This window comes from Trachinotus anak, unplaced genomic scaffold (genome assembly GCF_046630095.1).
Source record: "Trachinotus anak isolate AG129_WGS33_773 ecotype Australia unplaced genomic scaffold, CSIRO_AGI_Tana_v1 ptg000003l, whole genome shotgun sequence".
NCBI classification, from domain to species: domain Eukaryota; kingdom Metazoa; phylum Chordata; class Actinopteri; order Carangiformes; family Carangidae; genus Trachinotus; species Trachinotus anak.
The window spans coordinates 17,180,826-17,204,606 of NW_027273854.1; the positions used below are offsets into that span (position 1 = coordinate 17,180,826).

General features: G+C 40.3%; 1 protein-coding gene across 3 annotated transcripts in view; it reads left to right on the top strand.

Annotated features, from left to right (window-relative positions):
• Positions 1–23,781, top strand: part of arhgdig (Rho GDP dissociation inhibitor (GDI) gamma) — a 68,469-nt gene that overhangs the window by 24,906 nt on the left and 19,782 nt on the right. Inside the window, exons 6-7 of one of the 3 annotated variants that reach the window (XM_071474180.1) lie at positions 5,240–5,404; positions 13,582–13,754. In XM_071474180.1, the coding sequence (XP_071330281.1) occupies positions 13,682–13,754 (73 nt within the window). In that variant the 5' untranslated portion in view covers positions 5,240–5,404; positions 13,582–13,681. Of the gene's footprint in view, positions 1–5,239; positions 5,405–13,581; positions 13,755–21,031; positions 21,163–23,781 lie in introns of those variants that run through there. The other 2 variants (XM_071474182.1, XM_071474181.1) reach the window with 2 other exon arrangements.

A 23,781-nucleotide genomic window follows, 5' to 3' on the forward strand; every position in this document is an offset into this window, starting at 1 on the left:
GACACTTAGGGATTTTTACAAGTCATTGTATGCATCAGAGTGTTTAAATGATCTAGAGAGTCAAAATTCTTTCTTAGTTTGGTTGAAATTTCAGTCAGAAAATGAACAATAGGAATTGGATCTCTGTCTAGCAACAAAGGAATTAGCGGAGGCCACTCAAAGTATGCAGAGTGGGAAAGCACCAGGACCAGATGGCTTTCCTGTTGAATTTCATAAGAGATTTGGAGAGAAACTTCTGGTCCCACTTTTGGATATGTATAAGGAATGCTACTTGAAGGGAGTACTCCCTCCATCCTTAAGACTTGCAACAATAACCTTAATTCTGAAACCATACAAACCACCAAATGAATGCTCTTCATTTCATTCATATTAAAATACTCTGAAAGGCCTTGGCCAGAAGATTAGAATTATATATTCCAAACCTTGTTAGTAATGATTAAAATGGCTTTGTCAAAAATAGACATGGATTTCATAATATCTGGCAGGTTCTGAGATTTTGTTGATCAAAGGTCAAGGTATTATCATCCGTCACACAGCAATTATGACAAAATTTCACACAAATGGTTATTATTTAATATGACACTGGATGAATAGAGATATAATCTGAAATTAGTCTGAGTCCCAGAGGCATACAACCATGAGGCCGTAATTCTAGTAGGATTAACCGGGAGTTCAGAGGAGCCAGGGCTAAATCTGCAATGTGTGGGCTGAGTGGGGCTGGTTTTCACAGCAGAAAGGAAACAACTAAAATCTAAAAACAAAGCAAGGGTGGTCAAATGGAAAGTATACACTTGTGTTTCCCCTACTATTAGGGCTTTTCCACCTCAAGATGTTTACCAGGACACAAACAATCTTTTGATGAACTACAGGAACTAAACCTGTATTTTGAGATTAGTTTAAGTTCTTGAATGGTGTTGTTAAAAACAAACTTACTTTGTTGGTGGCTGATTTCAACAGATAGAACAGTAGAGACAGAGAGACCATGAAGATTAGTGGCCATGTCTCTCTCTCCTTAAATACATCTTCCACTCAAAACAGCAGTACTCTTGAACATTTGCCCCCAACCTCCTGACACAGATACACGTCCCCTAGCCTAAAACTTATGCTGAAAAAAAAACATGTAACATGCCAGTTAACACTGTTAGCTGCAAATTAATACAAAATGAAATAAATTAGCTAATATTAGCCTATCACATTAACATTCGCTATATTAGCTAGCTAACATAACGCTGATGCTAGCACTGTAATGCTAGCATACTAACATTAGCATACTATTGTTGACGGTTTGTCAACTGACATGGCAGTCCAGTTTAAATTTAAACGTATCTCTGATTCAAGATGGCGCCGTACTAAGTGGCAGCCTGTTGCAGCGGCTCCTCTGTTTTTGTATTTTTTTTCTTTTCTTTTTCTTTTTTAATTCCGTCCTGTCCACGGGTACTTTTTCTGTCAGTCATTGTCAAATCACTAGAGACAATGACTTTTCTCTTTTTTAAAACTTTTCTGGCCGTCTTTTGGCTACTGTTGGCATTCATGGCAACGGAGGAGACGCCGGGGGCGCAGAGCTGGAGCCAGGCCCAGATGTACCGGCGATTATCATGGGGACGTGAGGTCTCTGGGGAATAAGACGGACCAGCTCGCCGCGCTGGCTAACACTCAGAGGGAATACCGGGAGTGCAGTGTGTTGTGTTTCACTGAGACATGGCTGCACTCGCACATCCCGGACCACAGCGTGGCGGCACCCGGCTTCAGCACTGTTCGGGCGGGCAGGGACGTTGTTAGCAGCGGGAGGAGGGATTGCACTGTACGTGAGCGAGAAGTGGTGGGACATGAAGGAACGTCTCTGTAGCCCGGACATTGAACTGCTGGCTGTGGGAATGCGGCCGTATTATCTGCCACGGGAGTTCACGTCCGCCATTGTTATTGCTGTTTACATCCCCCCAACAGCTGATGCAGCGACGGTCTGTGACGTCATCACCTCCACCGTTGCACGGGTTCAGACCCCAATGCCTTCACCGTCATAACTGGGGACTTCAACCATGTCACACTGGACAGGCTACTACCAACTTGCCACCAGTATGTTGACTGCCCCACCAGAGACAATAAAACCCTGGATCTGCTGTATGCCAACACCAGTGGTGCATACAACACCACAGCCCTTCCGCCCCTTGGCAGATCGGATCACAACCTGGTCCTGTTAACCCCGAAGTATGTCCCCCTTGTTCAGAGGCATCCTGCTCACACCAGGACGGTAAGGATGTGGACGGAGGAGGCTGCTGAGGCACTGCAGGACTGCTTCAAGACAACGGACTGGGATGTACTCTGTGAGCCACACGGGGAGGACATCAACAACATGACTGACTGCATCACTGAATACATCAGGTTCTGTGAACACACCACCATGCCAACCCGGACTGTACACTGCTTCCCCAACAACAAGCCATGGATCACCAGCGTACTTTTCTTCGCCGTAGTTTGTTGGGGGAGCAGCATCGGAGCCAGCGACACCAACAGACTCAATAAACTGATCGGGAAGGCTGGCTCCGTTATTGGCTGCAAACAGGACACTGTGGAGGCCGTGGTGGAGAGGAGGACACTGAACAAACTGTTATCCATCATGGATAACCCTGACCACCCTCTCCACCAAACACTGGACAGACAGCGGAGTTCCTTCTCCAACAGACTACGACAGCTCCGCTGTCGAAGGGACAGATACAGGAAATCATTCCTGCCACAAGCCATCACCCTATACAGCAAATCTGTCTGACAAAGGATTTATTGTATAGCCCAGCACCAAACTGCACCTTAACTGTTTATTTATTATTTATATCTACCTCGTTACACCCTGCACAGTTGTTGATTATTGTTGTTCATTTGCTATTTATTTCTTATCTCTTTAACACCCTGCACAGCTGTAAATACACTCTCAGCCCTCACAGCCCTTATTGTGCCCTTATTGAAATAGTGTACTTTTTTTTGTTACTTTCTGTATCGTATTGTACATATTGTAAGTTATGCTGCTGCAGCAACGCAACAATTTCCCAGTTTGGGATCATTAAAGTACTTTGATTTGATTTGATTTGATTTGATTTGATTTGATTTTGAATCTCTGGGCTTCAACTTCAGTCACCCTATGCCTGCTTCAGTTATATATTTTTTATATTTCTCATAGACATCTTTATTCAAGAGAATAAATCTGTATTTATGGTTTTAGAAATAATCCAATCATGCAAAGATCTCCACAAGCCTTGGACTGAGTCACAGGAAGAGAACAATTGTTCTTTTGTTTCTACATTTGTGTTGTATAGATAACATCAAATTTAAATTTATTTCTGATGAACTCATTTATGGGACACATTTATTTACAGTTTCAAAATGTATTTCCTTGTGTTTGGGAGGAATAGGAAATTATGTTCCTATATTCAATATTTCAGTTTTATCAAAGTTTTTGCGATTAAGTGATTAAGTGTCCTCCTCTTTAAACCAGGGTACATTGTGTTGCGGTAATTTTAATTTAAGATGATAGACAGAGTAATATAAAATGATCAAGCAACATCAAAATACATTCTGCAATGTGTTATGTGATCTAACACGATTAAGATATGCCATAAGATATATCAAAAATTTAATCTATGCACTAGAATATCATTTGTGATTATATTTAATGATGAAATTATATGATCAGAAGTTTGTCACAGTAACTGTAACTGGGTCTGAGAAAATGTGTGATAACATCCACCTGGGGAGATAAGGGTGTGAGAAAGGAGGGGGAGTACAGCTCTCAGCAGCTCTTGCCACAGATGACCAGTGTTAGGATACAGGCACCTTAGGTGACTGAGACGTGAAGGCACCCTGGTAAAAAGGCTACTAGCAATTGGCAGGCCTCAGATGACAGGTGCAGACACCAGTATTTCCACGGGAAAGAGAAATTGTTTGGAGAAAAAGTGTGGACCCTCCACCCAAGAGAATGGTATAAAGGATGAGGTTTAAACATTGTATATTCAGTTGAGCTCCAGGGCCAACGGGGCTTATTGGGATTGTTGTGTGTTAGATTTGGATGAACATTGTTGGAGTGGAGGCTCAGACTTAGTCTTTAACATTGCATTTTTGGTCTAAAGATTCCACATGATGTATGTTTAAGATTGTAACTTAGGTGTGGGGGTGCAATCTAAATTGTTTTGGATTAACTGGATGAGAGCAGTTTGAATGTTTTGTATTACCTTCATATTGTTACTTAGAGAAACCCAGATCATATTTATTATTAAACTCATCCAATTTCAGTATATTAGCCTTTTTGTCCATCAGATGCACATTTGACCATATTTGTTTTTTCATCTGTCTTCCATAAATATAGATTTTCTTTTACTTAACATAATTTTGTTATGTTACAGATGAACATTGTGAGGACTGAAATTGTGTTTGTAAATCAGTTTCCATTGTAACAGGGCTTGTTGGTGGAATGAAGACAGTTTGACAGGTAGTTTGGTTATTTCAAAAAAGCGCTTTAGCAAAAAATCAGTGCCTCCCAACTAAATGAACACAAGTGAAGGTGAACCACAGCTCTTCATTTTCCTTAGAAAGGATTGATGCCATATGGTTTCTAAATCTGTTGCTTTTATCACACATTCTTCAGAATTTTTTTAGCAAGTCACTTTTTCTGATATAATGGTCCTTATCCTTCCAAATAAAATTAAAATTTAATTTCTTAATTTCTTTAATAACCTTGAGAGATATAGCTAAGGAGTGTGCTGGATATATCAGCCTTGATATTGTTTCCATTTTTGTTAATAGCGTTCTTTCAAACAGTGTCAAGTGTCTTTGCAACCAATCGTTCTTTTCTTACATTTGTTATCATTACATGAATATTACTTTTCTCCCTGGTTTCTGAACATTTTGTTATCCAAATTCCAAGGTACAGAGTATTTTTTCTCGACAGATATATCATGAAGAATAGGAACAGTACTGGATGTTCATAAGTTCACATTTGTCAAGGTTAAATGGCAAACCTGTGGCTTGAGAGAATATCTCAACTGTTTGTAAAGCTAAAGGAATTAGTTCTATGTTCTTCAGTTGCAAGTTTATTACATACATCTATTTACAATTATCTAGCTTTTGTTCTCCTGAAGTTAGCATGCTAACCAGCTATCCATGTTTTGGCCAGCCCGTTTCATTACTTTCTAATAGTGTTACAAAGTCACTGCAGCGTCCACTCTGTCCAGTTTTGCATTTGTGTCCTTTGCAGCAAAGAAGACAAAACTGGGAGTGTGATCTGAGGCCCGGGAGGGGAGGGCCTACCATCAGCTGTCAGGGTATAAAAATCACCCGTCAGTGTAAAAAATGAGCTGTGAGATGGGACTTCTCTGGCCAGCACAACCTCTGTGAAGAGTTCCCACCCTCATCTGAAAAGGTAAAACTCATTTTAAATTTTAAATATGATTAAATTTAGGATGAGCAAATATGCAGTCATAATTAGTTTTGGAGTGTAAAAGATGAGGATATGAATTAGTTTGGTGCTTACTTCATACTGGTGTTTTTTAACAAAGTGGATAACCATCAAAAAATATTCAGAAACAGAATTATTGGTTGAGCATCTGCTTCATCAAAACAAAAAAACACTACCCATTTATTTTTCTTGGTTCTTGGTTTTCATCCAGGACCAGACAACTGTTTCCTGTCTTCCTTGCTCCTCACGACATGCATTTTTACAACATTGAGATCCACAGAACACAATTTAATCTCCTCTCTGTCCCTAAGCAGACCCATAATGCTGAAATAATTAGTTGATTACTTTATTATTTATCATTGTCATTTATCAAATTCTGAACATTTGCTGAATGAATTCAAGTTCTCAAATGTGAGAATTTGCTGGTTTTATTTGATTTATATTGAATATATTTGACATGAACAACCAATTTAAAAACCTCACCATGAGTGTTGAATAAATAAATGAATAAATAATTGAATAAATAAATATGTTAAATAGTAATGCAAATAATGACTGATTGCAGCGCTGCACCATAAGAGTTAGCTAACATTTGCTAAGTAGCACTTAACAAACAAACAAGATACATAACAAGTGCTGTATTTGTTTTATATGTACATTACCAAGTGTAGCTACACCATGTGAACTTTATCATGATATATTACACAGTCCATTATTGCTAATGCTGCCTTCTCCTTCCTTTGATAAATTGAGTCAAATACATTCACATGTATTCACTCATCACCTGACAAAATGCGTCTTAGTCATTCCTTCATCCCCTAATAAACTTGATTGCCACCCCTGATTTTATTCAGTGATCACTTGACAAACACCTTTTGTATTTATTCATTCATCATTGCCCTGCGACTACCTTTACCACATCGAATTATTATTCATCCCCTCAGAGAATTAGTGTCTGGGTTATTCAGTCACTCTCAGTCTGACTGAATCAGGCAGTTATGGATGAATGGTCTCCACATGAGTCGGGATATTCTTTCCACACTAAGCAGCGATAAATGCTCCCCACCCAGTAAGCTGCCAGAAAACCATTTAGACACTGCTTATACATGCACCCCAAGTGTATAGCTTACATACTGTGTCTGTGTGTGGCTGTGTGTGTGTGTTTAAGAGAGAGAAAGCAATTACCACAGCTCATGTCCCCGCAGCTTAATAGAATAACTTGCCAAATCAATGCAGATTACATTTGCAAATCCATGTGATATGAGTGCATGAATTTAATTTGAGGTGTGGTACTGTATGATAATTGTTTTTCTCCGGTCATCAACAACACCCCTACACCTTATCGTGATGATAGGAGTGCTTTTCTTTTAAATAACATGACTGTGATTTTAGAAAGAGCAAAAGAGAAAACTACGACTGTGTTTTCCTAGAACCAAGGAAGCGTCATGCAGTTTTGACTTCTAGAGAAAGTTCTGGCATAACGTTATTGAACCAGGCCTTTCTGTAGTTAAACAGTAGGAACTTCAAATTAAAACTTACTTTCTGTCTCACTTACCCTCTTACAAACTTGTCATTTTGCCACCATCACATCTGAGAAATGCTTCCTCACTTTCTTAGATGAGAAGAGTGATACCATTCGCAGCAGGCGGTTAGCGTAGCATGAAGACCTGAAACATGTTGTAACTCTTTATATCTTGATAAAAACTACAACTTGATTTCACAGTCACTGTTTTTGTTTTGTAGGAATTAAACAAGTGACATATAACACGTTAATCAGTGAGTTGTAGCTGTAAAGAGTGATGCTGTTTGGCCCTCATTTCCACTCTTTAAGCTAAGCTAAGCTGCTGCTGGCTGTAGCATGATGCAAACATGAGAGCGGTGGCAATGTTTTTATCTTATTCTCAGCAAGAATGTAAATAATTCTTTAATGTCGGCCATTTATACTTTGTTACATGTGAATTACTGTCATTGTATAGACATTATTTTTTAGTAGTAGCTCTGCATCTACCTGAACAGATGGGTGATGGACTGGTTCAGTTGAGGGTATGAGCTATTGTCATCATGTTATGAAGATAATACCTCAGCACAGCAGGTCCTTGGCCTGTCCCTGCTGAGCATTTTATCAGGTTTTTCCTGTTTGTGGAAAAAAATGTGGCCATGCATGGCTAAACCCTGGGGGCTTTTTATACTGAGACACTCTTTATGACACCATTCATGGCTGCCTTGTTCAAGCACACATTTTATAGATGCCACTCACCCCACCGGGAACCACTGCTGCTGATTTATATTTCCATAAAGCAATATGAATATAATGGGTTTATAGCACTGCTTGCTTTAGGACAGACAAGAGAAAGAACCCACTGCTGACACTGACAGGGGTGATCGGTAGGGCACGGCAATGATTTTAAAACAGTTTTTACTGTCGTTAACCATTTTAAAATGATGGATTTATACATCAAGGCTGAACTTTTTGCCAGTTTGAGGGGATTTCTTAATGAAGGGCACCACCTCAGCACTATGTGATGTTATTCAGAGAACCAAATGACTTACGGTTTCAATACTGTTGTGAGGAATTCTTCTATTTTGTCTATTTTTCTTTTCCCTCTGAAATTAAAAAGGCTGCGCTTGACTTCAACATTTTGGATTGCAAAGTAAGGATTGTTGTCTACACCTGCATCTACAAATTACAAAAAACATACAACTAGACTTGGAAGGAAGTATAATAGGTTGCAGGTATCCTAAATTCAGACGGTCCGATTTGGCAATTTGTTACTCGTCTTTTAAATAAATGTGGCTACATATTTGCAGTGATAATGTGGCTATCTCTCGTACATTCAGTACATGATTTGTAATTAATAGGCTAAAATATCAACTTTACTTAACTTATGTCCTCTCCATCACTTCTGGACAGACCTCCAGTAGTGCTTCATACTAATGACTGAGCCTTAAGGGCTTTTGGATGAAATTTCTATTCAGGTTTCATTTATGATATCGGCGCACAAATAGGTTCAGTTTGTGCCTATGGGGACTGTTCTTGGCTTTAGACCCTTGCTTGAGCTCTGCCTTTTGAATTTTTAGCTTTAAATATATGACCAGTCAAAAGTTTTAAAACACTGCGATTTTCCCAGTTTTTATTGAAATGTAAGTCATAGTCTAATTAGAAATCAAATACAATGCAATATCAGATCCAAGGCTTGCTACAGTTAGACACTGAATTAGACACCACATTTAATGCTACCAACATGGGCCTATCATAGCTTGATTACACAGCACAGCCTGTAGTTATATATTGCATTACATATAAATGTAATGCAATATATCAGGTATAGTCTTTATAATAGTGACATGAAACACTCAGAGCTCAGAGGACAATAAATTCATTTGGCCATGATAGCGTCACAACCATGCAAGATGCAGCCAAAAACGTCGACTTTGGAAGAGAACCGCGAACACTACCATAGCACACCTCACTGGTCAGAGTAAATGATGCTTAAGTTCAGTTCTGTGCAGCAAAAAATAAAGGGACATCTCCAACAGTACAAGCTGTAACTAGCAGGATTGAATCAGAGCTGCAGTATCCAGCCTGACAGCTCACATTAACCAAACCAAGGAGCAATTATCAGATGTGGAAGATCTACCATTCCCAGTTCAAGTCAATCAAGTTCTTGACAAATTAGTTATCTTAGAAGGTGGATTATCTGGAGAACTATTCACAGAGGAATAATCTACAGATCGTCAACATCCTGGGAAATTTTGGACAGAACAAACATAAAATCCTTCATCTGTTCTAAGAGACCATAAGAAAAAAGAAAAAAGGAAACTACATAAAATGGTGGACTCAAAGATGGCCGCTAGATGCCATGTGGCATAGAGAGAGTGAGTTTCTTTGTTTGAGACTAATTAATGTAGGCTAAAGGTGCGAGTGAGCTGCAAGTTTGTGTTGCTTCCTGGTGGACTCGAGGCCTGTCTGGCTGGTGGTGTCTGTGTCTCTGAGGAGCTCACTGGTTGTGCCTTTGTTCCCTATAGTGTTAGCCGCTCAGTGCTAATTCTGCTTCGTGGCTCCTGTTGTTTGTAAAAATCAGCTAGCAGACTTTGTGTCGTAGAAGAATGTGGTGCAGCAGTCTGCTGTGAGCTGACCTGTAGCCATGCTGTTCCAGGTTACAGGTTCCAGGTAACAGCAGTGCTGCTCCCACAGCTACATTTGAGCCAGAGAGAGGGAACAAATGGGCTCAGCTGGGTTTTGTTGGTCTGGTGACACCCTGCGTTTCATGCCACACTGTGACCAATAGCAGCTGGTTGGTCTGTCACCCAGGTGTGACAGGTGAAAGATTCTGGGGACTTGAAATGGCTGTCTTTTGTCTGTAGAACAAAGAACATGTGGTCTGCACAATTTGAATAGACTTACGCCCAAAACTTAATAATATATGATTGTGAGTTATTGCAAAGATGAGGTAGGTGTTGGAGATAAGATGATTATGTAGGCCATCATTGTATTATGTCTTTTTGAGTTAATAATGTCCAAGCAGACAGATCTTAAAATGCATAACAGTCTCCAGCTGGAATGTAGGCAGTGAAGTGGAGTAGTGAAGTGCACCAGAATTTAATACCATTTGGCAAAAAGAGCTTTACTGCAAGAAACTCACCTTACACACTCTGAAGCATATAAATTAAAAAAATGGGTAGGACAGGTTTTTCAGCAGGATTAACCATAAAAGTAGAAGATGGTATCTAGGTAGTTCTAATAGTGACTCTGAAGGGAGATACATTTACAATGAGCCTGTAGTTAGTATTCATTTGTATGATCTGAATACAAAGTCTGTCCCTTTTCAGTTGTTTTAATACTATTGTCTTACAATATGCATGTAGCCCATGATAATGGCAGGTGAAATTAATGCTGCTCTCAAACCCAAACTAGACCGGAGTAGACTGAACTAATGTTAAAGGCTCTGTGTGACGTGTGGAGATAAGAATCTCAGGGGGGATAGAAATTACACTCTCTGTTCAAACTGACTAAAAATCATAATCAAGAATAGATGCTTTTCAGGTTATTCAAGAAGTGCTTTCAAATGCTGAAGGTCCAAAATTCACAACATGATATGTAACAATCACTGGCCCTCTCATATCAAGCCCTCCATGTGGAAATTGACTAATTCTCTTAAATGAAAATTGAATTGAAATGATTAACACTCAAACACAAAACGTTTTTGAAATGAACAGTGAAGTTAAGTCCTTTGAAAGAGTCCGGGAGGTAAATTTTCTAGTTTTTCAACTAATCTGAAAAAAAAAAAAAAAAATTTAATGATTACACCAAAAAAAAAAAAGAATGCATTGGAAGAAGCTCACAAAGCAATCTCCCCCACAAATGATCAGTTGTATACTGATATACTGAAAGCCGGGTTAGAAACCAAAAATCTCAATTTGATTTGTATCGCTTAAAATAAAAATATTTTGAAGGTGGATGGAATAGAATTGGACCTGAAAAATTTAATTTTTTGACCGTTTTGAGTTCACTATCCTGGTACTTGTAGTGCACAGCATGTTGCCATACTTGTCAGTGCGAATGCCCTTATGTACTCAAAATAGCAACTGTGAGTGTGGGAGTATGCAAATTTAGACACAGTATAGATGTCTGCTGTCTTTTTGGGTATGACTGTGTTTTGTTTACTGTGTGATTAAGAACATATTCTAGTTTTTGTCTAATTTGATAAAAAGTATGGTATGTTACGTCTTATTAGTGTACCGTAAACAACCACAGTGTTTAATTCCCATTGTAGAAAGAATAGCATGAGTGTGTTCGGCTGCTGAATAAGTGAAATATGATTGCTTTAAAAAAAAAAAAATCTTTATTATTTATTTGTTCTATGCTTTGCTTTTGCAAAACTAAGTTACAACACAATAAGTTAAGACTATTATTGTAGGCAGGGCTGTAGGATGTTCGTTTACACATATGGGAAGTTTTCAAACACTATATTTTTCTTGTATTTTGGCTATTTTTTGTTTGTTTTTGTAAGCTCAGTAGATTCCCTTTGTCTTATAAAATACACCCAATAGATACTTGACGTGATGCCAGTATTCACCATTGTCAATAAGGATGGCAAAGTTTATTCCAAAGATGAAGAAAACAGAATGTAACGTAGAAAGACGACACCAGAGTCCATATTTTTGGAGCCAAGCTGTTAATAGCTGATACATTGTGCCAATATTCATAAATTTTATTTTTAAGAAAGAAATGGCATGTTATTGATTTTGTGTTAATTAGCTCATGATGTTTCCTGCAAGATCTAAAAACTAAATCTATATCTGTTCATGATCAAACCTATAAACACATACGTGAGAAAGTCAAGACAATCAAACTAAGTTTGCATCAAGATACAGCTGCCGCTCTGTTTCTCCTTGTCCTCAGTGGTTTTATCGCCGCTCTCTCTCTCACTTCCCTCCTCTCTAATTTTCATTTTCTTTCCAACCACACAAGCAGACATCCCTCATTTATCAAACTGGCCCATTGCACTAATAAAAACCTGCACTGTGTCTGTCTCAGTCTTCAGTTTAATCACAAATTGTAATGTGACAAAACAAATGTGGGTCACTTTATGGTAGATCGTGTTATACTTTCATTGGAATACTGCAGGCACATTTCTGGCAGGGTAATTTCAATGGATTCAGTTGTAGATTTTGTTCAAATCCCAGTCGTGGTTAAATTTTTAATTGACTCCTGTGTGTTTGGGTGTAAAGTCATACAAAGGTTTGTTGGAGTCTGAGAGAGTGAGAGACAGAGAAAGAGAGAAGTTGTCTCCAATAACACACTACATGAGAGCTGGACAACCTCTGAATGACAGATTAACGAGGTGTGTGTGTGTGTGTGTGTGTGTGTGTGTGTGTGTGTGTGTGTGTGTGTGTGTGTGTGTGTGCGTGCAGACATGTGAAAGGTAGTGAGTCTGATTGTCAAGTAGGAGAAGCAGCCCATTTTGTATTCTATAGTACTACAGCCTCTCTCATTGCACCAGGGCTATCAGAAGAGAGGAGGAGAAAGCAAAAAGAGAAGAGAGAAAAAGAAAAGACTGGGAGAAAAAAAAGACAAAATGATAGTAGCAAAAAGACTGAGAGGAAAAAAGATTTGAGTCAGAGTCCTGATTGAAGCATACTGCTGACAGGGTGTGGTCACTAAAAGACAGAGGAAAATAAAGAAGAGGATGAAGACGAAGAGGTGGGAGGGGGGAAATAAGATAAATAGAGACACAGAGAGAGATGGCGTGACACAGTGATGAATAGGTGGAGGGAGAGAGTGGACACCACACGAGAATTCATGAAAGTGATGAAAAATGAAGAGGGAAATAAAAGCATGAAAGAGTTGGAGGGGGATGCGTGAGAAGGAATGAGGTGTGGAGAAACAGAGGGGAGGGGAGGTAAGGAAGAGTGAATGAGGGAGGGGAAGAGAGAGAGGGAGGGAGGGAGGTAAAGGATGAGCTCATTGCAGTCTCTGGGTTGATGACACGAGGGGGAGGGGGGGAGGGAGGGATGCAAGGGGGGGAGGGGGGGGGGGGGGGGCGGCAGGGGAGGGGTTCACTGCTCGTCTGCGAATCGATAGCCAGCGTCTGAGTACCACACATACACACAGACACACACAGGCACACACACGCACATGCTGCTGCAGCTCTGCCGGCTAAACCAGCGTCTGCCTGCCACCGTTAGCTTCCAGCATCTCTCTGCCACTGCATGCAAAAAAACAAAAAAAAAAAACAGCTGACAGTTAGCATTTTAGCCTTTAGATTTCTTCTTGTGATCACTGAGCTGTACTTAACAAAAGAGAAGAAGAAGAAGTGCAAAAAAAGCCGGCTGCTACTGGTGTCTGCTGCTCCTTCCTCACCCTACCTCACTCCCTCCCACCATCCTCTCTCTCTCTCCCTCTCTCTCTCTCTCTCTCTCTCTCTAGCTCACACACATCCCCATCTCATCCACACCCACACCCAAGGATACCCTCCCTGCCTTTCTGCCTCTGTCTCTCTCACACCGGTGCTTCTCCTCTTTCCCCCCTCTACCCCTCCAACTACATTTTTGGTATTTTCCTCCGGGGTGGAGATGCTCGCCTGACCCCCTTTCTTTCCAATCCAAGACTTTTGTGGATGCTCTTCTCTTTAATTCAGCCCTGCTTTACTACTCCGCTGCTACCTGTGGAGGTTCCCTGGTTCTCTGGTTCTTCTTCTGCCAGCCGTCGCTCAGAGTGCAGCCCCACAGAGAGGCACCATGCTGGGATTGGACGTGTGTGAGTTTGGGGGTCAGGTGCTCGAGCTGCTGTGGCTAACTATGTGCTACAGAGGTGAGGCAATGGAGTGTGTGTGTGTGTGTGTGTGTGTGTGTGTGTGTGTGTGTGTGTGTTTGCATGTTCTAGTGAATTAATATAACTTCAGTGATCCAAGTTTTTATACTGTGATTCCAATGTCTATTTTATATATAAATATAGATATAACATTTAAATCCTGGATGTGTGTGTGAGCTTGAACGATCTGTGTTTGTGCTTGGATCTTTCTGTGTGTGTGTGTGTGTGTGTGTGTGTGTGTGTGTGTGTGTGTGTGTGTGTGTGTGCCATATGTCTCAATCCTGGTGGGTGTGGACATTTTTATGTCTAACATGAAGCGCTGCCAAGACAAGCCAAAGGTGGCAGATCAATAGCTATTGATCACATGCTACACTATCTCCTGTGTGTGTGTGTTTGTGTGTGTGTGTGTGTGCGTGCGTGTGTGTGTGTGTGTGTGTTTTGTGCATGTGTGTTGCTAGCTAGCTTTTGTAATTATGTTTCTGCTCACATATAAACACAAACACACACACAAAAGGGTGTGTGTGAATGTTGGCACTAGGGAGCAGGTGTGTGTGTGTGTGTGTGTGTGTGTGTGTGTATGTGTGCGTGTGTGCGTGAATGACACAGCGTAGGCAGGAGTCAAATGATGTCACCGATGTCTGCTGTTACTTCTAACAGTATTTTTGCTTTTGTATTTGCAACAGTCCCTTACAGTCAGCTTTCTCTCTCTCTTTCTCTCTCTCTCTCTCTCTCTCTCTCTCTGTGTGTGTGTCTGTGTGTGTGTTCACTATACTGCAGTATTGCTGAACAGTTACAGATGGTGGAACAGTCCTGGGGTTTCCCCTCACATGGGTGTGTGTGTAAGAGTGTGCATTTTGTGAGATAAGAAAAAAAAGGAAACGAGTGAGGAAGACCGATGTGAAAAAAAAAAATAAATCAGAAAATGAGTGAAGTAATTTGAGAGAGACACAGGAACAGAGAGAGCGAGAGAGAAGAGGCAGTAAAACCACAGTGACAATTACGAGACAACAAACAGAGGGAAATGAGAGATCCTCTCCAAGTGAAGGTCTTGAAAGTGGAAGTGAGATGTGATTTAAGATCTAAGAAAGCCATGAATAATCGATTCCATTAACTCTGTGAAGATCAAGCAGCGGTTTGAATTGATCACCCTGCTCCAGTCTGGATCCAAGGAGTCATGAAGCGTAGATCTTTGTGTCGCTGCTTTCAGTCTGTTTCTGCTGCAGATTTACCACTTGGCGCTTTAGTCCCTGCTCCTGAAAGTTCAACTATACTTCCATTCTTAAACTGTGGACACTCAATCGGGTTGAAGCCAATGAAAACTCATCTTGAATCCTAAATATAGAATTGATCAGTTTTTGAGGACCATTAAAGTTCATACAGCTGTGATTGATTTTTTACTCACTGAAGAAATTTGTTTCTAAGACATTTCAGGAACTCAAAACCACTTTGAAACATTTATTCATTAGCTGATCATAAGTCAGAGCAAAAAACATTGCTATATTGTCATTATTTCGTTGTTTAGTTTGCTAAACTTGCTTTAGTGCACGTAAAATCTGTACTTGGGAAATTTAATGGAACTGTGCAATTTCTGAGCAGGTTTTTTGTGGATATGACACATCAAATCTTGTCAAAAACACTTGGCTGGGATTGAATTTTGAAAAACGAGGAGGAGGAGATTTTGATAGGAACGTGGGAGGTGACTGAGTGGAAGATAAATGGCAAGAGTAGCGAGCAAAATGACAAAGTGAGGAGGGAAGGAGGGGGAGAAGCACAAAGGTAAAGAGGTTTGGAGAAAGTGGGAGGCTGAGGAGGAAAAGAAGAGCAGTGAGAGGAGGTGAACTGGAAGATACCATGAGAGGAGGAGGTGGAGGAAGAGAGGGATGAGAAGAAGATAAATGGACAGTGGAGGAAGTATAGAGTAGGTGGAAGATGTGAAATAGAAGAGGCAGCAGGAAAGGAGGAGAGAAAAAGAAGTAGAGGGGTAAACAAAGGACAGGAAACAAAGGGACATGTTGGTGGTTGAGATCGAGATGTTCTGTCAGCAGCTGTTACCGGGAAAGAAAGAAGAGCAGCCCAGGATGTTTTACAAAGTGTGTGTGTGTGTGTGTGTGTGTGTGTGTGTGTGTGTGGTAGAGAGAGAGTGGGTGAGTGGGTGAGGCCCATGTGGCAGAACACTCTCCATGAGCTGTCAATCAGCAAACACCAGCGCAGGCAGCAAGCAGCACACATTAATATATAGGCTAATTGAAATCTAGCTTTTTTCTTTCCTCCTCTTTTCTACAATCGCTCTGTCCTCATCACCAGCTGTGACTGCATGCCTGGTATTGTTTTGTTGTGTGTGTGTGTGTGTGTGTGTGTGTGTGTTGTCCTGGAGACACCTAGTGTAGTGGGAACTACCACAGTCTGACTCTGGACAGATTTTGTCACTGTGTCACAACTGTGCAGGATTCAGTCAGAAACTGTACCGGTGTGTAGCTGAGATCTAAAATAAAAGCTGAGTTCAAAGATGGGTGTGGTCCGATGCATGAGTACTGAGTACGCATGTAATAATGTAGAAATAACTACAGAGTAGTACGGGTTATCAGCGTCAGCATGTTGAGAGGCGTTGCGGCTGGTCTGATCCCATCACAAGATAGTCTGAGGTTTTTCTAACTTGCACAGTCATCCCCATCTCTCTTCCCTCTCTGCTCTCTCTCTCATTTGTTCGAGGCTGAATTGCCGTTGCCTCCCTGATTCTCTGCCTGCTTCCCTCACTTTTTTACCTCCCTGTGTCCCCTCTTCTGTTTCCCACTGTCAGATTAAATGACATAACCCCTGTACGTCAGTTTGTGAGTGTATCTGAACTGTATCTGCCTCTCATGTCATCCCTGCCCCTTTTTTTCTGTCCCAGTAGTGATAAATGAGGTTGTCCGGGTGAGCAGACACCTACGAGACCAATCAAGTCAGTCAATTAGACAACCTGCTGTCTCAACCAGGCTGACAGAGCAGCTCAGGATGTATTACAGTGTGTGTGCGTGTGTGTGTGTGTGTGTGTGTGTGTGTGTGAGAGAAACAAGGGAAGACATTGATTACAGCAATAGATGTACATTAATTTTTGTTCTGTCCTGTTCTGTCCACTAAATCTGCAGCAGACTTTTCGGCTGCAAACAGAAAATCACTGTAGTACGAAAGATATACATATGTATGTGTACAATTTTGTGTAATTAAGGCTATTTGTCAGAGAAAATGCAGTGATTTGTTGTGTTCCCTAAACATTTTTATGAATTTGTGAAGAAAGGTGTTCCAGCTAAAGCTGAGGTGTTAAGTTGGTCTTTAATAGACAAAGTTAGAAAATGTATACGGTAAACAATCTAAAACCAAGGCTGTGCAGTGGTAAAATAATGTAAGGGTTCCTGTCTCCACAAGTTGCAATGAGAGGATGACACAAGTTCCATTAATTCTAGTGAGGCACAGTGTTTTAATAAAACTGTTGCCATGTTTATTTTTGACAAGCTAAAACATAGCTTAAAGATGATCTGTCAAAGGTTTGTATACTTTAACTAGCATTAGCCACCTGGTCATACCAGACCAGTAAGGCTGTACCAGCAAAACCCTGCAGTGAATAAAGGTGTGTTTTATTGCATATGAATTCATCTTTTTAAATTCAAAGAGTAAGATTGTGTTATTTCTTCTTTAAAAATTTACGTTTACGTTATAAACAGATTTGTCACATTTATTTACCGGTGTACCTTATGTAGCTCTTGGTAACGAGTTCGTTTTTGAGTTAGTTTTTATCATTTCTGCTCGGACAGGGGAGTAATGGGAAAATTGCATGTGAACTGAATTTACAGTTTAGTGTCTGATGTATAGTGCATTCAGGAAGTATTCACTTTTTTACATTTTGTTATGTTGCTATGACACTTGAAAATTACTTCAGGTGTCTTCCACATCTCTTGGTCATCTTTGAGATGTTTCCACACCTTAACTGGAGTCCACATGTGGTCAGTTTAATTGGTTGGACATGATTAAGAAAGGCACATATCTGTCTAAAAAAGGTCTCACAGCTGGCAATGCAATGGCAATATCAGAACAAAAACCAAGCCATGAGGTGGAAGGAACCTTCTGCAGAGCCCAGACACAGGATTGTGTTGAGACGCAGATCTGGAGAAGGCTACAAAAACATTTCTGCTGCATTGAAGGTTCCCAGGAGCACAGTGGCCTCCATAATTCTTGAATGGAAGAAGTTTGGAACAGCCAGGACTGGCAGCCCGGCAAAACTGATCATTCAAGGGAAAAGGGCCTTGGTAAAAGAGGTGACCAAGAACCTGATGGTCTTACTGGCTGAGCTCCAGAGATCCTGTGTAGAGATGGAGAAACCTCCAGAAGGACAGCCATGACTGCAGCACTACAAAGATCTGGTCTTTGTGGCAGAGTGGCCTGACTGAAGCCTCTCCTAAGTGAAAGTTTGCAAAAAAAACAACAAAAAGGAGCCTGTGAGAAACTAGATTATCTGGTCTGATGAAACCAAGATTGAACTGTCTGGCCTCAATCCTAAGTTTTATGTCCAAAGGAAACCAGGTACTGCTCATTTCCTGCCCAGTACCATCCCAGCAGAGAAACATGGTGGTGGCAGCGTCCTGCTATGGGATGGTTTTTCAGTGTCAGGGAGACTGGATTGGGTTGAGGAAAAGCTGAAGGGAGCAAAGTATTGAGATATCCTTAATGAAAACCTGGTCCAGGGTGCTGAAGATCTCAGACTGGGCCTGAAGATTCACCTTCCAACAGCTGTTTTTCTTCCTTTCCTCTTTCTCTCTCTGGCTTTCTCTGGCAATCCTCCCTCCTTCTACCTGTCATCTCCTGCAGGAATGGGCACCTGGAGTCAATTAATTCTCCAGTCTCTGGAGAGACCTGAAAATTGTAAAATCATATTCAGGTGTGCAAAGGTGCCAAAGGTGCTTTCACTAGTTACTGAGTAAAGGGTCTGAATACTGAGTCTGTGACACTTAAGTTTTTCCTTTTTAATATATTTGCAAAAAAAAAAAATCAAAATTTCTGTTTTCACTTTGTCTTTATGGGGAATTGTTTTGATTGATGAGGGGAAAAAATGAATTTAAATGATTTTAGCATAAGGCTGCAACATAACAAAGTGTGAAAAAAGTGTACATACTGTATATATCAGCATAAAATTAAGCACAGTCAGGCTCAAATATGGTTTAAGTATCACACCAGTAGTGGCTTTTTATTATGCCAGATATCAGCCAGTTATGTGGTCTCACGGTGGTCGTTAATTTATGACATTTTCCTGGTTGAATTATGATTCTTCATTTTTATTTGTCTTAAAAATGTTTCCTAGAGTTGAGAGAGAAAATGTTGATGCTGTGGTTTAATGTCACATGATAATCTTTATGATGACTACAGTGAGCGGGTGTAAAGATTTCATCCAACACCAAAACAAAAAAAAAAAAAAAGCATTAAATATCAGTCAAAAAAAAAAAAAAAATCAGTGTATTAAATAATAAATAATTCTGGTCTAACAGCAAATACGACAGCATACAGATAATGCAGTTTTTAAAACTGCAAAACACATTTAAATCCTAGTTGAGTATCTGCAGCGCCCTCTAATCACGACTAACATCTGTAGAATTATAGTCAGAGCATATTGAATGGTGTGTGTGTCAGTGTTCAGTGTGTTCAATTGGCTAAATACTGTATAAACAGAGGTTGCAGTGTCAGTTATGAGCATAGTGATATCACTGTTCTCAGCAGCTGGTATCATTTGTTTGTCATGTAAGCCTTTCATTAGCAAGGAAACGTGGGAAACGAGGTTTCTGCGACTGGCTGGTTGGCATGATGAAGTGTATGAGTGTCTCCAGTGCTGACGGGATGTCGGCAGCGCCGCACAGAAATCTTGCAGGTGGTAGATTGATTCTGGTTGTGTTGTAGCAGAAAAGGCCACGCACCGACAGCACCCTTGGCGATAGAAGCATACCCTGCTTGCGTGGCCTGCTGTACTGCTGTTACGTTGATCATTTCACTTTTACGGCCTTTTCCTTCATTGCAAAAGCTGTTAACGGCTTTGCAGAGCCCTGAACGATTCCTTTTTTATCTCCCGCTGTGTATGTCTTTTTGTATATACTGTATGTGCGTGTGTTTCAGTGTCCCAGAGGTCTTGTTATAGGATTAGAACAGAGCAGTGACAGTGGGCCTCAGAGGACTATAAAAAACAACAAATCAAAGCTCATATCACACACACTCGCAAAGACACACATAGTGAGAAAAGGTGTTTTCCTGACTCAGTGAACACTTATCTGGGTTAAGGAAAGAGGAGGAAGCCTGGAAGTGAAAATGAAAACAGAGGAAGATTGTTGAGGCAAAAGGAAAGCAGTTTCACTTTGATTACTTAAAGTCCCAATGAAATTAAACATTTTATTTTTAGATTTGTGAGACAATGCCGGCTTTATGATACATAACTTTAAAGAGCCTACATCGTTCAGATTAACACAAAAATTGCACATGCTTAAAAAATCCCTTAAATTGGGGGAAATATGATTATTCTTTTTTTGGTGGAGGATAAAATGAGCACATTGATCCCTCTTTCATATTTGTCTGTTAATTATAAGTCTACAACCAGCAGCTGCTTTGCGTATCTCAACATAAAGACGGGAAGCAGGGAGAAACAGCTAGCCTGTCGCTGTCACACAACAACATCCACCAACCAACAACAAGTTATATCTCATTTGTTAGTGTGGAAATGTCAATTAGTGGGACTGTTTCTTGGAGTTGTTGCCAGGCAACCAGCAGAGACTGAGGGAATATCTCAAGAAATTGTCCAACACATAACCCTGCGTAAAAAGGCAAACTGATGTTTTTTCACTTCCATTTTTGTATGAATTAAGCAAATAACATATGGGTGTTCATTACTGAGCTTTAGAGGTGCTGGTAGGTGAATTTCGTTACCTTTGGGCAGAGCCAAACTAGCTGTTTCCCCCTATTTTCAGTCTTAATGCTAAGCTAACTGGCTGCTGGCTGTTGTGCACTGAACACACAACTTAACAATATTCAGTACACAGGAGAGCAATAGATGGCAGACTGACCCAGAGGGCATAGGCTGAGGAGAGGTCAGCTATAATCATACACAAACTGCGCTGGGAAATTAGGCTGGACTGCTTAACACAACAGATGAAGACGAACTGGCAGCAGGGACAGGAGAACGCAGACTAAATACACTTGGAGGGCGAGACAATGAGACAGGTGCAAGACATTAGGGCGGGGCAGACAATCAATGTCGTGGGAAACACACAAGGGCAGGAAGTTAATGAGGGAGAGTTAATGATATCAGGATAAAACAGGAAGTGTATACAAGGACAAGACATAACCAAATACGAAAACATGCAACACGTCATATTCTGGTTACAGACATTTGTGAAAGGTACGTGTCAACAAGGAACTATTAAAAGAACGTGTTCAGTGTGTGCATGTTAATTTTTGTGCCTTGTGTCTATGTGTGTGTGTGTGTGTGTGTGTTTTCTGTTTTCGAGGTCTCATGTGAGCAGTCCTCTTCGCATGCTTATCCTTCTTCCCCTGAAGCTACTTCTCCGCTGCCAAGCAGACGGTTGTGTTGATTTTCACTAACCATGTTGTTGGTTTAGCTGTAAATACCAGCAGATGAATGTTGAATCTGTGTCTTGTGGTACTACATATACCCATACAGGCTGTAGATCCTCTGCCTCAGGGTTTTAGGGTCTTTTTTTTTTTTTTTTGTGGTAAATGAGGTTTGATTTAACAGCAGGATTAAAACCAGGCAGATGATAGGCAGAAGTCACTCTGTGGTTGATATAAAGTTGTTTTTATACAGACACATGAAGATAAATCATTATTATTTAATGAAGTAAAAACAGTGAAGATAAAAGAATCTTAAGTTTTTTTTACTATGAGGTTCATGGCACCCTTAGGAGCCTACAAATCCACATAAATAATAAATCCTCACACAGTGGCACAGCAGGTCTTTTTGCATCGGTGACAAGTGTCTTGGCCCTGTTTAGTTGTTTTGTTTGGACCCTTTTTGTTTGTTTGTTTCCCAACAGCATCTCTCTTTTGACACATGCCTCTTCTCAGTTTTCTTTTAGTGTAAAAATTTAAAGAGTAAATAAATTAATGAAATTTCTGTGTTGCTAATTTACACTTGTTCTCCATACGCGTGATGATGCAGGAGCTCCTGGGTTAGTGACGTGGTTTTACGGGCATCAAAGAAAATCCACGAGTTAATACAGTATCACATCACAGATGGGGGCTGAAGCAGTTGGAAGAGCACACACATGTCCACACATGCACAAGAACCAACACACACACACGTACACACACTGCTGGCTTTCTGATAGCGTTAGCTTGTTTCTAATGGCAGATTCACACAATATGGAGGGTTTTAGCCCTGCATGTTTTTACATGTTTTGGCCAGCAGAAAAAAAGAGTTGAAAATCTTCCATAGTAACCAATATCACAATAAGATGACTGTTGTTTGTTGCAAAACTTTCATTTTTTCATTTTGTCTTTTTTTGGCAACAGAAAAATAATCAGACTTCTGATCAGATTAATTGCATTGTCATTAACTCAATCAATTTAAACTGGTGAAAACAAAGGAGAAATTTTGCAGGGCTTGCCACTGCAACTACAACAAAAGAAATCCACATTAAAATATGCAGTTGTACAAGCTTCTGTCTCTGCGTGGAACAAACCATGCCTTTCAAAATAAATGTTAATTGATGCAGTTACTGTGACAGGTCAGCAGTCTGGAGATCAAAGAGGAGCTCTCAGATGTCAGAGAGGAAACCAGTTTTAATAGCAGCTCAGAAACACATTTACGCTGCAGTGTGTGTGTACATGTGTGTGCGTGCACGTCCTGTGGGGGTGGACTACAGAGTTTGATATGTAAATACAGGAGGGTGAATCATTTATGAAGTCATGTACCATCCATATCTGACATACTACAGAGTTTAATGTTTGTGTAGGAGAGAGAGGGAGAAATCGGTAATAGATCTCTGCAGTAATATTTCAAACCAGACATTTACAGACATTTGGCTACTTTGCTTGGAAACAGATTGACTGAAACATGAGCCTTCAGTGAGCCACCTGATTATATGATTTTTAACTTCCTTTACATAATTGTTCATACTTTAAATTAATTGAACTAGCACAAACGGCACCATCTGAGATTTTAACAGGTAATTAGTTGTTGTCAGTAATATATGCGATATGTAGATTCAAAGAAGTTGGACTGGTTGTTCATATAGGAATGGGTAAATTTGGGATTTCCATTGTGCTGAAAAACTTCTTAAAAGGTCTCTTTCTCAATGGCAGCGGGAAAAACAGGGAGGCATCTGTTCTTCTGCTAAACACCTCAGTTTTGTTCTACAAAGAAAGGCAAGGTAACCTTATTGGTATAACAGCTTTCAAATGCCGAGGCAATTCAAAGTGCTTCACATGAGCTGAAGAAAAACATGAATGGCTGAGGTTTAATCTTGAACTCTAATTCTTGCTATTTGTTTGAGATGTTAAAATGCTTATCTATTTGTTGCCTTGATGTGACTTGTGACGCAGTGATCCTTTCAGATTCACGACCACCAGTGGCAACAACTTAACCTGCACCCCGTGTTTTTCATCAACAGCATTAAAAAGGCTGAAAGATCAAGCAGAACTAGAACCAACCAATTACCACAGTATTGCAGTCTGAGTGCAGTGATGTGGTCTAAAGCCAGACCGAAATCTTTACATCTAAGAAGTTGTTGAGTTGAATAAAATAAGCTTTCTCAACATTTTTCCAACATTAGGAATATTGGAGAAAGGAAACATATGCAGGGATGGTAGTAATCAATCAGCCAGTAAAGAGAGTGTGGGGTGAGGAAATTAACCTGTCAGTGTCTACCCAGTGTCCCTTCTCAATTATAGGGAAAAATTTAAAGTAAATATGAGGGAAGATGCCACCTAGTTAAGTACAGACTAGCTTTTTCAGGCATCCATTTTCTTTCCATGGATAAACTGTGGGGAAAATGTG